We start from the raw sequence: 14,080 nt of genomic DNA on the forward strand, positions 1-14,080 counted from the left end.
AAGTGAAATATATTCTGGAAGATTTTGGAAATGGGTTGTTGCCATATGACATAGTGAACGTTCAGATGTTGTTAAATAGATTATGTCAAAAAAAAAGGACATGACTGTATCAGATTTTTATATATATCATCCTATTTTTTCATATCTTGATGTCACAAACGGAAGCGTTATGATTGCTAATTATGAATATACAGGCTGTGGAGATCCAATTGTGTTCGGGAATAAAAGGCCATCCACTTATAATACGTTTATTCCATAAAGTGTTTTTTCATTTGAAGTAAGAGGTGTTTTACATATTTACAAATAATTGAATTTGGTTATTTATTATACAATTAGTGGAAAACAATTACAGAGTGTTACATAGTTAATAGTGTTTCCAATATAGTAATCTTCTTCCTTGGCTCATCAGGTTCTTCTGTTTTTCGTTTGTTGATGGAATAATGGTCCCAGGGTAGTGTTTCAAAGGTTCCAGATACTAGATATCGTTTGTCATCGTGAGGGCTGAGAGCGATCTTCTCTTGGGTCAACGAATACACATTATGCTCTTTTGATCGGATCAAATTTTGTGAAATAATCTTATGCTTCCATGTTTCCAGACATTCTATGTAATCATCGAAACAAATGTTGTTCTTTACAATAGATTTTTCAATTCCCTTAGCTTTCTTCGTGATACCATAATTTTGAGCCATAGATTCAATTTCTTCAGGGTCATGCCCTTCTTTCTCCCATTGTCGTTTCTTCACATCAATCTCATCATTAGAATTTTTGACTGTATATAGTTTAGATCTGAGGCCTACATAATCAGTCATCGGAATACCCTCATTCTCATCCTTCATCATACCCAATACCTTCTTATTCACTTGTGGAATACCATAAGGGTTATTTTTAGGGTAGTCTGAGGTATCAAATCGTGTATGGCAATCTCGTCTCATCACCTCATAAGGATCTTCAAATAACTCATAAATGAGCGAGTCGATATCAGTATATAGTATGGTACATCCCTCTCTGAAAGTTCCTTTCATATAGTCATAATGGAAATCATATATAGTTGTCTTAGCCAAGTCTAGGATACACATCCCCACGTAAATTGGTTTATTTAAATATACTTCTAGTTTTTTGAGTTCAACTGCGACCAAGTTTTCATCAAAAATAATAGAATTCTTGAACTCGGGTTTGGAAATGTAAGCTTCCGCTCCATAACGTCCTTCCCATTTCGTTAGCAGATGAACATTCACCCTCTTTCGGATATTCTCCATAGTTTTGCCTATAACAATACAGAAAAATGTATTTAGATATTTGTATAGGAAATCATATCAATATAATTTAACTTACCAAAAACAGCATTGTTCATCAATTTGAATAAATTCTTCTCAAACTCATTCTTTGCTTTCTTCCTCAGCTCAGTATTGAGATCAATATATGATTTTAGCCAAGCAGATTGTTTGAACTTGAGTACTCGATGAATTTTTGTTGGTATAAGACCATTCCTCAATGCCTGCTTCAGGTTTCGATAGTGGATAATATATTTCTTCTTAGATTTCAAAGTAGCCATAAGTTTCGCATTTTGTTGAGATGCATAACAAGGCGTTCGAGTTTTAGAATCATTATGTTCAGGACAGAAGGGAAGATCTTTATGTTTATCGTGTAATTCCCTGGGATATTCAAGATCCACTTCTAAAATATATCCTTCAGAAGCATCATCTGGAATTTGTGTTACATCAATATTTGTATCAGACCATCGGAAACCTCCATATGGTAGATGCTGTGACATTGCCCATCCATATTGATTATTCACATCAAAGTACATGAGATAATTTTCGGGTTTAGTTGGATCATAATTAGGTAGGTACTTGTTGTTTGCATGAGCTCGCCGTTTTCCACAAACCTGCGATAACCCACCACGAATACCTTTTTCAACAAACAGAAACATATCCACATCTGTGAGAAGTTCCAATTCCTGTTTTGTATATTTCAACATTGCATCCCACGTATATCCCGGTAAGGTGAAATAATGTGTTGGATCTAATCCATAAGTTTTATGGCAGCTTGAACGAAATTGTTCAAATACATCAGCTAATAAAAGGATATCTGTTTTCATGTAAAGATCGCTGTATTCACCCAAATTCTGACATTGAAATTTATTCCATACTAGTTGAGCTCTCATATAGTTTCTTCGAAGACATTTCTCACCTTCCAATTTATTATAGAAAGCATCAATTGGTGGGAGAGGTTTCATTGAATCGGTCATTAGAGTCGATATAATCATACGGCATTACCCCTTTCTTTGTGAGAAGACTAATATGCTCCTCAGGTTCATTAGGAAATTGTGATTTGAGGTTGGGAAAATCTTCTAAACCTGAAGATAATCGATCTAGTGAGGAAGACATAAATCGAAAGCTATCGATGAATCGGAAATTGACACAATATTCATCATAGTGTTTAGTGAAGCTGATATACTTTTCCTTCGTTATCGGCAGTAATTCAATCTTTCCTTCCATCCTTGTAGCGATATCTTTTATCACAAAATTGGCATCGTACCCACTTAAATTATGGAACACTACAGGAATCGTGTGGCTATCCTTATAATTGATATTGCATCCTTCATGTGCTGCTCCACGATAATTGTTTTCGGCTAATAGATGATTGTGATCTCGTACTTTTTTCTCTCCAGGTTTGAAACTTTCTTCACAGATATGACAGTGAGTAGCTTTCCGAAATTCGACCTCCTGCTTTGACGTCATATCAATATCATAAGGGCAAAGAAACACTGTTTCAACGTCTTCAGCAAATTGATTCATTTCATCTGCAAACCATGTCATAGAATTAGGTCCTCGATATGAACGATAAAAACTTAGGGTATCATCATAAGAACACTTTACATAGTATCCAACTGCTGCAGCTTTGTGTTCTTGATAGTTATTTTTTGAATTAGTAGGCTTCAATATACTCTCCAGATCAGCATAAATTAAGAATGGAACCTTCTCCTTATTCTGATGATTTTTGAATTTGAGAATATTTTTTCCTATTTCAGGCATTTTTATAGAGGTTTCGTTCATATTCCTACAATCTTCTGAGTGCTTATCAATTTTTTCCTGTGATCGGAAGTACCGTAGGCATCTATCACATATGAATTTTCGATTCTTTTCCCTACTCAACTGACTCGATACAAGACGAGATAAATTTTTGATCCATACATAATGATATCGAACTGGAGTACCATCATCTGTATAGCGGTCTTGTACTAGGAGGAGGAGGTTCACATGTTTTTTCATCATATTATTTGTTAGGTATGATGGAAATGTATTGAATACGTCTTGTTCTTTCTTCAAAACATATACGTTGATAGATATCTGGTTTTGCTTCTCAAAGTTAGGTATCTGTTTCATTGTCATAGGAAATTGTATCCCCTTTAGTTTCAACACTTTGGAATAATGTGGATACTTGGATATTCGTTCAGGATGCATTTCAACGGGGTGTAATGCAGATGTAACAGCCCATGCAAAACATGCTTCATCTTTGTTTTTTATATTTATACAAGCATTCTTATCGCGAATTTGAGGTGGCAATTTGATGTAGGAGCTTCCAAGTTGAGGTGTAAACTTATTTATATTCACCCCAAGGTTAACAACATTCACCAAAGCCCATCCACTATCTCTTTCTTGGAATTCTTCGAGTTCCTTCAAGATGGGTACCAAGACATTCTTATTGAACCATTCGGTGATGTTTGTGTCTCGGTAAATAGGCGAGTTTGATGTAGTGAAATATTTGTATTCCTCCTGAATTTTATTCGCTGTCATGATCCGAAACTCTCCACAGAACACTGCATTCACCTTCACAGCTTCATCCTTTTTCAGAGCATTTATTAATCTTCTGTGAAAGATAGATCGAGAATCCATGAGAAAATCCTTAGGATCTTTATGTTTTAAATTAGCGATAACTCCAGTTCGAATTCTCGATCCAAATGCCGATGTAGAATCATTCCATTTCACTCTATCCCTAGCTGTCTCTTTTCGACGACTTTCGATACCAGACCCCTTTTTTCTCAAGAACTTGAATTTAGATCTGTAAGACTTCACATGGTTCAGGGTAGTTAAAAGACTCTGCTTTCCTCCAACAGACGAAGTATTTTTTAATTTTTTATTGATTCTTCGTATAGCCAGGGAACAATTTTTCAAACCATCATCTATTACACTCTCATCATGCGTGCTCATGTATAAAGCCACTAACGATGTTATCAACTGTAGACAACCTTTCATGTCGAACATTCTCGATGCAGCTGAAACATAAATCATCTTGTAAGCTCCATATAGATTTATGAGGGGATACGAAGATACACGAAGATACACGAAGATGCCCGAAGCTTCCAAAGTTATGAAAAGGTACTCGAATACGTGGAAAGTGTACATAAAGCGGATACTCAGAAATAAAAACGGATATAAAGCGGATACTCATAAATAAAAACGGATATAAAGCGGATACAAAGCGGATATAAAGTGGATACAAAGCGGATACTGAGCAGTCTCTATTTTCTGTAACAAGAAACAAGATGTATACTTGTCAAATCTGTAGAAAAAATTTTACTCTACCTAATAATTTGAGCAGACACCTAAATAAACATAAGAAAATTGAATTCCCTTGTACTGTGTGTGGAAAGAAATTCACGCGAAATGATACATTGAAAAAACATATCTTCATTAAACATGATGAATTACAAGAACGTATGAAAGCCGATCAAAGATCACAGGACCCCGGAAGAGATTATGCTACACTCGAAATCAATGATGTAGTTGATGAGCTACGACTACTGTATCACACGAAATTTACTGAATATACAGCGGAAAGAATACAATATTTGGTGGACCATCTTCGGCGAGCTGGAGTTATTTATTAGTCGAAATATATTGGATATTGAAATTATGCTTTTCTAAATAAAAAATTGTCACATTTTTCGTTTCTGATTTTCTCGTAGTTTTTAGCTGTGCTCAGGATATATACAAATCTATTAACCATTCTTATGGAAAAAACTGTCAAATACTTATCTGAATATATCATCCTTTTCAGTAATATATTTCCACTAGCACCATCTATATTGATTTATATAAAGAAATGATTTTGGATATTCCTAAAATTGAGCAATATATTACTCAAGCGAGTTACAAAATTTGATAGTTTGACTGCAAGATGCCATACCCAGTATTAACCAACTTACAAGAGGAATTGAATATAAAAGGAGAAGCTACAATTCGTTTTTATTCAGTGTTAAGTATCTAATTCACAAAATGTATTCAGAAATTGAGAAAAATATTACCGATCTATCAAGTGGTGTTGAGTACTTGAAAGAAGTATTTGAACATATGCGGTGGGATGCAAGTCATGAAGCTGTATATGGAAGAAATCAATTCTATTCGGAAGATCAGTGTAAAAATTTTGAGAAAAAATTCGCCAAAGCAGCAATCCTATGTGCAGCCTTTCTAGAAGACATCGTTGATATTAGAAAATTTGTGGATGTAGTTATTAGTTTGAAATTCGAATATTATTTAGAATGTATAAGAGAGTATATACCATTCAAACTGCCTTTAAATGAAGATGAAACTGAGTCGTACCTATCACATACAAATGATGGGTAATCAGAAATTCTAATGATATGAATATATTGATCAATAAACTATCCATTCCTTCTCATAGTGATTCATTTCACCTACCAGCCCTCATACTACAGAGCTAATCACCCATCAGCCCATATATCATTCCGCTCGATTAAAGTTCACATTTCAGACCGCGCGTTGAACCTTAATATGAGAGAAATCAAATATACTGCTCGAAACTCTAACATGGCGAGGTAAGAACTAGTGAGTGAATTGAAAAAATTTACTATTAGAAACGACGATCGTTTTTCTGAAAAATGGCTTTGAATCGATTATTATAGGTAATAATGATATTGAAATTGAAATATCTCGCAAATAAAAATAAATCTAAAAACAGACTCACCATATGAAAATTTATCTCTCGATTTCACTAGAGGAGCACCCACTTAATCAAAATTTCAATATTCAGAGACACACCTGTATGTAGAGATAAACACAGTAAATAATGATCCCAAGTAATTGAAAATTATCATATTTATACCCTACCTTATCAGTATCGTTTTTACCGCAGACAACTTCCTAATCATTTCTACACGACTTAACCACTAACAAGTAGTCTCAGTGTATCTTCAAACCACAGTCAACAACAAGATGTGTTCGAATGTAAAAATTTCTCCAAATTCAATACCTGAAGACTGCAGAGTCAGAGCCAAAGATCCTTGCTTCCTGAATCAAATCATATACGAAACTAGGCTATCAACCTACAAGAATTGACCAAAGCGTATGAAGCAAAACCATCTGAATTATCGAACGCCGGATTTTTTACTATCTCGACGTGTCGTTTCTATTGTGGAATAGTGAATGGAAATGTGAGGATGATGACGACCTTGGAAACAACACATACTATGATTCCCACATTACAATTCTCTACTACTGAAAAAAGATTTCGCTTCTACCTTATGAACATATAGTGTCTTGTGAGTGATAGTATTGTATCTATTGTGCACCGTCGTTCAAAGAGTGTCCAGTATGCTTAGAAAAACATCCAATCGACAGTATATGCATTCCTATCATAATTATGTAAAATCATGCTGAAAATAAAATCTTACTCATACTCATACTCATTGATTTTTTACCCTATACCTATCACAAATGAAAAACAATTAATTAAGTGTGGTCTGAGATCGTTTAATTTACTTGCAACTATGCGTTTGAATTCGAGAAGAAAACTGGGGATCAACATCTTTAAGTAGCGAATTTATTTAAAAATCCTTAATATATGCGGTCAAACTAGAAAGATACTCTACATAAATCTATTGTTTACTGAGAATGATTATACATCTATAGTGAACAATGGATGGCTTATGCAAATACTACACCAGTGGTTTTCATCTCTGAGGAAATCGGGTAAATCGTCTGTGGTAACATCCAATCCTAAAATTTGTCGTTTGAAATTGAAATTATTCATAATAAATGGGTAAAATGATTGTATCGTTGTATGACATATAGAGCAGATCGATAAAGATAGATCAGAAGAAATATATGAAATTGAAATTATCGTTAAATCTCTTTTAGAGTAAAAGAACTCCCATTCGTTTTGATATAATAAATACATCCAATCATTTTCATTTTTCATAAAATTATGCCAGCTGAAATTATAATAGTTCAGTTCCGATTCGCAATCCATTTGGTTGAATTCGATGTAAGCATTTTCAGTATTATCTACTTTTTTCCATACGTCTACAAACACAACTCTTTTATGATCTTTCAACAATCCTTAGAACACCGTTCGTGGTAGAAATGATCCAAGCTCTAATATCCCCTGCTTTTTCCTAGCCATACATTTACTTATTTCAGATTGTGAAATTTCAACTAACGATTTCGGTTGAAACATCACTTCTTCAGCTGAAAAACTATTGAAAAGAACGATAGTTGTTGATTTCATCAGAAAAATGATAACTCGCCTGTTCTAAGAAGATATTATCCAATCACTCAGCCCCGATATATTCATGAACGATTTTGATTAGTTTTTAAAAAGTCCAGATCAGGGTTTCGCTTTATATTAATTCTAAAAGGAAATGAAACCGCATGATAGGAAATGAAACCGCATGATAGGAAATGAATCCATAGGATGTTTTAGGTGTGAAGAATAGAAAAAATAATGTGACTTGAAGAAATTGACTATTTGATTTCTATAATCCACGATGACATTCATTATTTTATGCAATATTTCGAATTGGTAAATTAATCTATTTTTTCACCCTCCTGATCAGCCTTATTAAGTATTTAATTATTGATTACGAAATTCCTATGTCATTCCTAACTAACGTTATATACAAATAGCAGACTTTGAATAATTTGGACGTTAAGACAAAAACCTCCTAATATTCCAACCTTGAAGATGAAATAAACTGGGTGGTTGTGTGTGAGACATATAATTTGAAACCAAAAAATAGGATCTTCACTGCTACTTCTGAAGAAAAAGACTCCCACATTCATATGCTTCAAATTATATTTTTTCCTAACTTCGCATTTACGTCCTGAAATTCATGAGGATAATCATATTATATATTATTTTTGCTTAAAATGTGGTACAAAACTACAAAACAAGATAACTGACCGCCGCGAAAATCTGCATTATCTGTTATTTTACGATACAAGGTATAGTACAAACATGATAGCTGACCGCAGGCGCAAATATTTACTATGTCCTAATTATATACCGGTAAAGATATGATAACTGGCAAATCTAGAAAAAAGATTCTCACGAAAAACCACAAAACCGAACTTTTAAATATGGTTCTGCAAGCTCCAAGTCCTCAGTTGTTGTTTTGAGTGCAAAGAAAAATGGGTAAGTTGACTTTTTAAGTTGTACAGATTTTTCCACTCGACCTAACTGAGAAAAATTTCTACTAGCATCTACGAGCTAATAGAAAAATTGCGTGATTCATTGGTTAATATGTTTTGCTCTAGAAAAAACAAAAAATCCGTGTGACAACACAAAAATCAAATATTCTCGGAAATCTGATGATTTTATTGTATAATAAGTATATTTTTTCTATGAATTTGCTGATCCGACTATTCAAAAACAGTTTATCACCTCCCTCCAAAATATTTTGAAAATGAAAGCTCACTTAACCTTATTGATGAAGTTATTATTAATTTTTCAGTCCTAGACACATATTTACCACAAATTTTGGATAGGGTGAGGACTCACCTCACCCATGCGGAAAGGGTAAGTCAATTTATAAATATTTCCTACACATTTTTTATATTTAGCTTATACATTCTAATTATCTCCTCCTACCATTATGTGAATGAAATTGAAATTTCTCCTTCTTCTCATACCTTATACTCATTGGTCGTTATCTATTACTATAGCCCAACACATCTTATTTGCTACAACCCTCCACAGATGTCATCCCTGTCATCTCTGAAAGTTTAACATTCCTTTTTTATGCTGGGCTATAGTAATCTCCAATAGAATAATTACAAAGTTATCAACCTTTTTAGAAATTCAGTAATGCTTTATATTTTTTATCATCTATCAATTCATTATGAATTATTTTCTATTTCAGAGGCAACAAACCATAATCATGGAGGGGGGGGGGGTTTAAACCCGTCCCCTACCCCAGAGGGGTTTATATCGTTGGGGTCGGTGGGCCCATACGACATATTAATAGAGAAAGACGTCAATATAACGGTATGGTGTCTTAAACGGTATGTTACTATATGAATTATGTATATATGTACTTAATCAATTTTTTTCATATTTTTACAGATGCTGATTAGTTTATATTTTTTTAATTTTAATTTTGAAAGATATATTGATTGATACCAATTGGGCATAATTATGAACATCGAAGAATCAGCTGACATGTGATCAAAACAATGAAACAAAATAATCATACATGTTTACTAAATGATTCCTCGTTTATTTATGTGGCAACTTTAACATACATTTTTCATACTGGTATAATATAATAGTTATTTTATTAGATAAAATATTACTCCATAGCGGATTATTCTAATAATTGATAGAAATATGTACACAAAGCAACCACTCTATCCTTGTGCAGAAATGTAATTGATTTGAATAATAAGGATCTGTCGTTTTTCCGCAAAAGGAAATGCAGAGATACCACATTATTCCTGATAAAAATGCAACATTGTAACAAATTATCAGCTGCTTCGTTCGAATGATAGTTCAGGATATGAAGCACCGCAAAAGGAAATGCAGAGATACCACATCATTCCTGATAAAAATGCAACATTGTAACAAATTATCAGCTGCTTCGTTCGAATGATAGTTCAGGATATGAAGCACCGCAAAAAGGAAATGCAGAGATACCACATTATTCCTGATAAAAATGCAACATTGTAACAAATTATCAGCTGCTTCGTTCGAATGATAGTTCAGGATATGAAGCACTGATTGAAGTCGTTTTAAATAATATTTTCTAAAAAAAAAAAGCTTGTGGGAGGACGTTGGGTAAGGTCAAGGTAACATTTTCATTGGATATGAGTATATCTCCTATTTTTTCGCAATAGAATCCGATTGAATGGGGAGATATCCGAAAACTGCAATGCGTAATTACTACTATATATATTTTTTTAGAAGGTGGGACACACATTCTACATTTATCTGTAAAATAATCGTTTTCATAACTCGCAGTATTTCGCCGTTTATTCGTTGACCCAAGAGAACATCGCTCTCAGCCCTCACGATGACAAACGATATCTAGTATCTGGAACCTTTGAAACACTACCCTGGGACCATTATTCCATCAACAAACGAAAAACAGAAGAACCTGATGAGCCAAGGAAGAAGATTACTATATTGGAAACACTATTAACTATGTAACACTCTGTAATTGTTTTCCACTAATTGTATAATAAATAACCAAATTCAATTATTTGTAAATATGTAAAACACCTCTTACTTCAAATGAAAAAAACACTTTATGGAATAAACGTATTATAAGTGGATGGCCTTTTATTCCCGAACACAATTGGATCTCCACAGCCTGTATATTCATAATTAGCAATCATAACGCTTCCGTTTGTGACATCAAGATATGAAAATTCCCAGCTAATAGTTTGTTGTTGATAAATCCTATTATCAGGTATTATGAGGTAGGTTTGAATAATAAATAGATGATTAGAGAGTTTAACATATCCTAGTCAACCTATTTCAAGATATGAATTCAGTGAATTTCCGAACAAGGCTGTAAAATAGATACACTACTCAAACTACCACGTCAGATAGACGTATTACTAAAGCAATCAAAAAACTCTTTTGAGTATGGTCATATCAATCTAAGTAATATTTTTTTTGATGAAATTGAGGTGTTCTGTTGATTAGAATTGCGTATCATAATCATCATAAATAGGAGGCACCCAAGATTGCAAAACATCTAAGGTCGAATGATACCTTACGATCATCTAATCACATTGTAATAATTTTGAGCGAATTGCAGATGAAATGAATCAATTTGCTGAAGACGTTGAAACAGTGTTTCTTTGCCCTTATGATATTGATATGACGTCAAAGCAGGAGGTCGAATTTCGGAAAGCTACTCACTGTCATATCTGTGAAGAAAGTTTCAAACCTGGAGAGAAAAAAGTACGAGATCACAATCATCTATTAGCCGAAAACAATTATCGTGGAGCAGCACATGAAGGATGCAATATCAATTATAAGGATAGCCACACGATTCCTGTAGTGTTCCATAATTTAAGTGGGTACGATGCCAATTTTGTGATAAAAGATATCGCTACAAGGATGGAAGGAAAGATTGAATTACTGCCGATAACGAAGGAAAAGTATATCAGCTTCACTAAACACTATGATGAATATTGTGTCAATTTCCGATTCATCGATAGCTTTCGATTTATGTCTTCCTCACTAGATCGATTATCTTCAGGTTTAGAAGATTTTCCCAACCTCAAATCACAATTTCCTAATGAACCTGAGGAGCATATTAGTCTTCTCACAAAGAAAGGGGTAATGCCGTATGATTATATCGACTCTAATGACCGATTCAATGAAACTTCTCTCCCACCAATTGATGCTTTCTATAATAAATTGGAAGGTGAGAAATGTCTTCGAAGAAACTATATGAGAGCTCAACTAGTATGGAATAAATTTCAATGTCAGAATTTGGGTGAATACAGCGATCTTTACATGAAAACAGATATCCTTTTATTAGCTGATGTATTTGAACAATTTCGTTCAAGCTGCCATAAAACTTATGGATTAGATCCAACACATTATTTCACCTTACCGGGATATACGTGGGATGCAATGTTGAAATATACAAAACAGGAATTGGAACTTCTCACAGATGTGGATATGTTTCTGTTTGTTGAAAAAGGTATTCGTGGTGGGTTATCGCAGGTTTGTGGAAAACGGCGAGCTCATGCAAACAACAAGTACCTACCTAATTATGATCCAACTAAACCCGAAAATTATCTCATGTACTTTGATGTGAATAATCAATATGGATGGGCAATGTCACAGCATCTACCATATGGAGGTTTCCGATGGTCTGATACAAATATTGATGTAACACAAATTCCAGATGATGCTTCTGAAGGATATATTTTAGAAGTGGATCTTGAATATCCCAGGGAATTACACGATAAACATAAAGATCTTCCCTTCTGTCCTGAACATAATGATTCTAAAACTCGAACGCCTTGTTATGCATCTCAACAAAATGCGAAACTTATGGCTACTTTGAAATCTAAGAAGAAATATATTATCCACTATCGAAACCTGAAGCAGGCATTGAGGAATGGTCTTATACCAACAAAAATTCATCGAGTACTCAAGTTCAAACAATCTGCTTGGCTAAAATCATATATTGATCTCAATACTGAGCTGAGGAAGAAAGCAAAGAATGAGTTTGAGAAGAATTTATTCAAATTGATGAACAATGCTGTTTTTGGTAAGTTAAATTATATTGATATGATTTCCTATACAAATATCTAAATACATTTTTCTGTATTGTTATAGGCAAAACTATGGAGAATATCCGAAAGAGGGTGAATGTTCATCTGCTAACGAAATGGGAAGGACGTTATGGAGCGGAAGCTTACATTTCCAAACCCGAGTTCAAGAATTCTATTATTTTTGATGAAAACTTGGTCGCAGTTGAACTCAAAAAACTAGAAGTATATTTAAATAAACCAATTTACGTGGGGATGTGTATCCTAGACTTGGCTAAGACAACTATATATGATTTCCATTATGACTATATGAAAGGAACTTTCAGAGAGGGATGTACCATACTATATACTGATACCGACTCGCTCATTTATGAGTTATTTGAAGATCCTTATGAGGTGATGAGACGAGATTGCCATACACGATTTGATACCTCAGACTACCCTAAAAATAACCCTTATGGTATTCCACAAGTGAATAAGAAGGTATTGGGTATGATGAAGGATGAGAATGAGGGTATTCCGATGACTGATTATGTAGGCCTCAGATCTAAACTATATACAGTCAAAAATTCTAATGATGAGATTGATGTGAAGAAACGACAATGGGAGAAAGAAGGGCATGACCCTGAAGAAATTGAATCTATGGCTCAAAATTATGGTATCACGAAGAAAGCTAAGGGAATTAAAAAATCTATTGTAAAGAACAACATTTGTTTCGATGATTACATAGAATGTCTGGAAACATGGAAGCATAAGATTATTTCACAAAATTTGATCCGATCAAAAGAGCATAATGTGTATTCGTTGACCCAAGAGAAGATCGCTCTCAGCCCTCACGATGACAAACGATATCTAGTATCTGGAACCTTTTAAACACTACCCTGGGACCATTATTCCATCAACAAACGAAAAACAGAAGAACCTGATGAGCCAAGGAAGAAGATTACTATATTGGAAACACTATTAACTATGTAACACTCTGTAATTGTTTTCCACTAATTGTATAATAAATAACCAAATTCAATTATTTGTAAATATGTAAAACACCTCTTACTTCAAATGAAAAAACACTTTATGGAATAAACGTATTATAAGTGGATGGCCTTTTATTCCCGAACACAATTGGATCTCCACAGCCTGTATATTCATAATTAGCAATCATAACGCTTCCGTTTGTGACATCAAGATATGAAAAAATAGGATGATATATATAAAAATCTGATACAGTCATGTCCTTTTTTTTTGACATAATCTATTTAACAACATCTGAACGTTCACTATGTCATATGGCAACAACCCATTTCCAAAATCTTCCAGAATATATTTCACTTCACTTAATGTCACTTGTTGTTGATTCAATAAAGATGATTGGAGATCGTAGATGAACGCATCATTCTTCTTTTTATGGTCGAAAACTTGCTGTATAATTGTCCTCGGTGCAACATATTGTACGAGTTCTTGAAAAACAGAGTTTGGTGTGAATAATCCTATATCAGATAGAATTCTCGAAAATAATTCACTGTCATGATATACTAGAGCAA

The 14,080-nt window shown here is 33.8% G+C and overlaps 3 protein-coding genes and 1 long non-coding RNA gene across 4 annotated transcripts; 2 read left to right on the forward strand and 2 right to left on the reverse strand.

Moving 5' to 3' along the window:
* Window positions 1–296: 296 nt before the first annotated feature.
* Window positions 297–2,223, reverse strand: LOC123682308. Its single transcript, XM_045620866.1, has 2 exons — window positions 1,333–2,223; window positions 297–1,264 (listed from the first exon to the last, which is right to left on the reverse strand). Exons 1-2 carry the CDS (start codon window positions 2,162–2,164, stop codon window positions 357–359), a joined length of 1,740 nt encoding a protein of 579 aa, XP_045476822.1. The 5' UTR covers window positions 2,165–2,223; the 3' UTR covers window positions 297–356.
* LOC123683074 lies at window positions 2,214–7,497 on the reverse strand. Its single transcript, XM_045621972.1, has 3 exons — window positions 6,132–7,497; window positions 5,989–6,062; window positions 2,214–5,122 (listed from the first exon to the last, which is right to left on the reverse strand). Exon 3 carries the CDS (start codon window positions 4,404–4,406, stop codon window positions 2,214–2,216), a length of 2,193 nt encoding a protein of 730 aa, XP_045477928.1. The 5' UTR covers window positions 4,407–5,122; window positions 5,989–6,062; window positions 6,132–7,497.
* A 724-nt stretch (window positions 7,498–8,221) lies between these two features.
* On the forward strand, window positions 8,222–10,509 carry LOC123682832. Its single transcript, XR_006747887.1, has 4 exons — window positions 8,222–8,436; window positions 8,756–8,820; window positions 9,164–9,305; window positions 9,367–10,509. It is a non-coding gene; the product is annotated as an uncharacterized LOC123682832 (long non-coding RNA).
* Window positions 10,510–11,065: 556 nt separating this feature from the next.
* Window positions 11,066–13,574, forward strand: LOC123682781. The gene is made up of 2 exons (XM_045621562.1): window positions 11,066–12,538; window positions 12,607–13,574. Exons 1-2 carry the CDS (start codon window positions 11,071–11,073, stop codon window positions 13,410–13,412), a joined length of 2,274 nt encoding a protein of 757 aa, XP_045477518.1. The 5' UTR covers window positions 11,066–11,070; the 3' UTR covers window positions 13,413–13,574.
* The last annotated feature ends 506 nt before the right edge of the window (window positions 13,575–14,080 follow it).

Source organism: Harmonia axyridis, chromosome 6 (genome assembly GCF_914767665.1).
Source record: "Harmonia axyridis chromosome 6, icHarAxyr1.1, whole genome shotgun sequence".
NCBI lineage: Eukaryota > Metazoa > Arthropoda > Insecta > Coleoptera > Coccinellidae > Harmonia > Harmonia axyridis.

Bases quoted from the DNA above. Each gene is read 5' to 3' on its own strand.
- LOC123682308 (XM_045620866.1), bottom strand. From the start codon at position 2,164: ATGAGAGCTCAACTAGTATGGAATAAATTTCAATGTCAGAATTTGGGT. The intron at 1,265-1,332 runs GTAAGTTAAATT...GTATTGTTATAG, and splicing joins GATGAACAATGCTGTTTTTG to GCAAAACTATGGAGAATATC.
- LOC123683074 (XM_045621972.1), bottom strand. From the start codon at position 4,406: ATGTACACTTTCCACGTATTCGAGTACCTTTTCATAACTTTGGAAGCT.
- LOC123682781 (XM_045621562.1), top strand. From the start codon at position 11,071: ATGAATCAATTTGCTGAAGACGTTGAAACAGTGTTTCTTTGCCCTTAT. The intron at 12,539-12,606 runs GTAAGTTAAATT...GTATTGTTATAG, and splicing joins GATGAACAATGCTGTTTTTG to GCAAAACTATGGAGAATATC.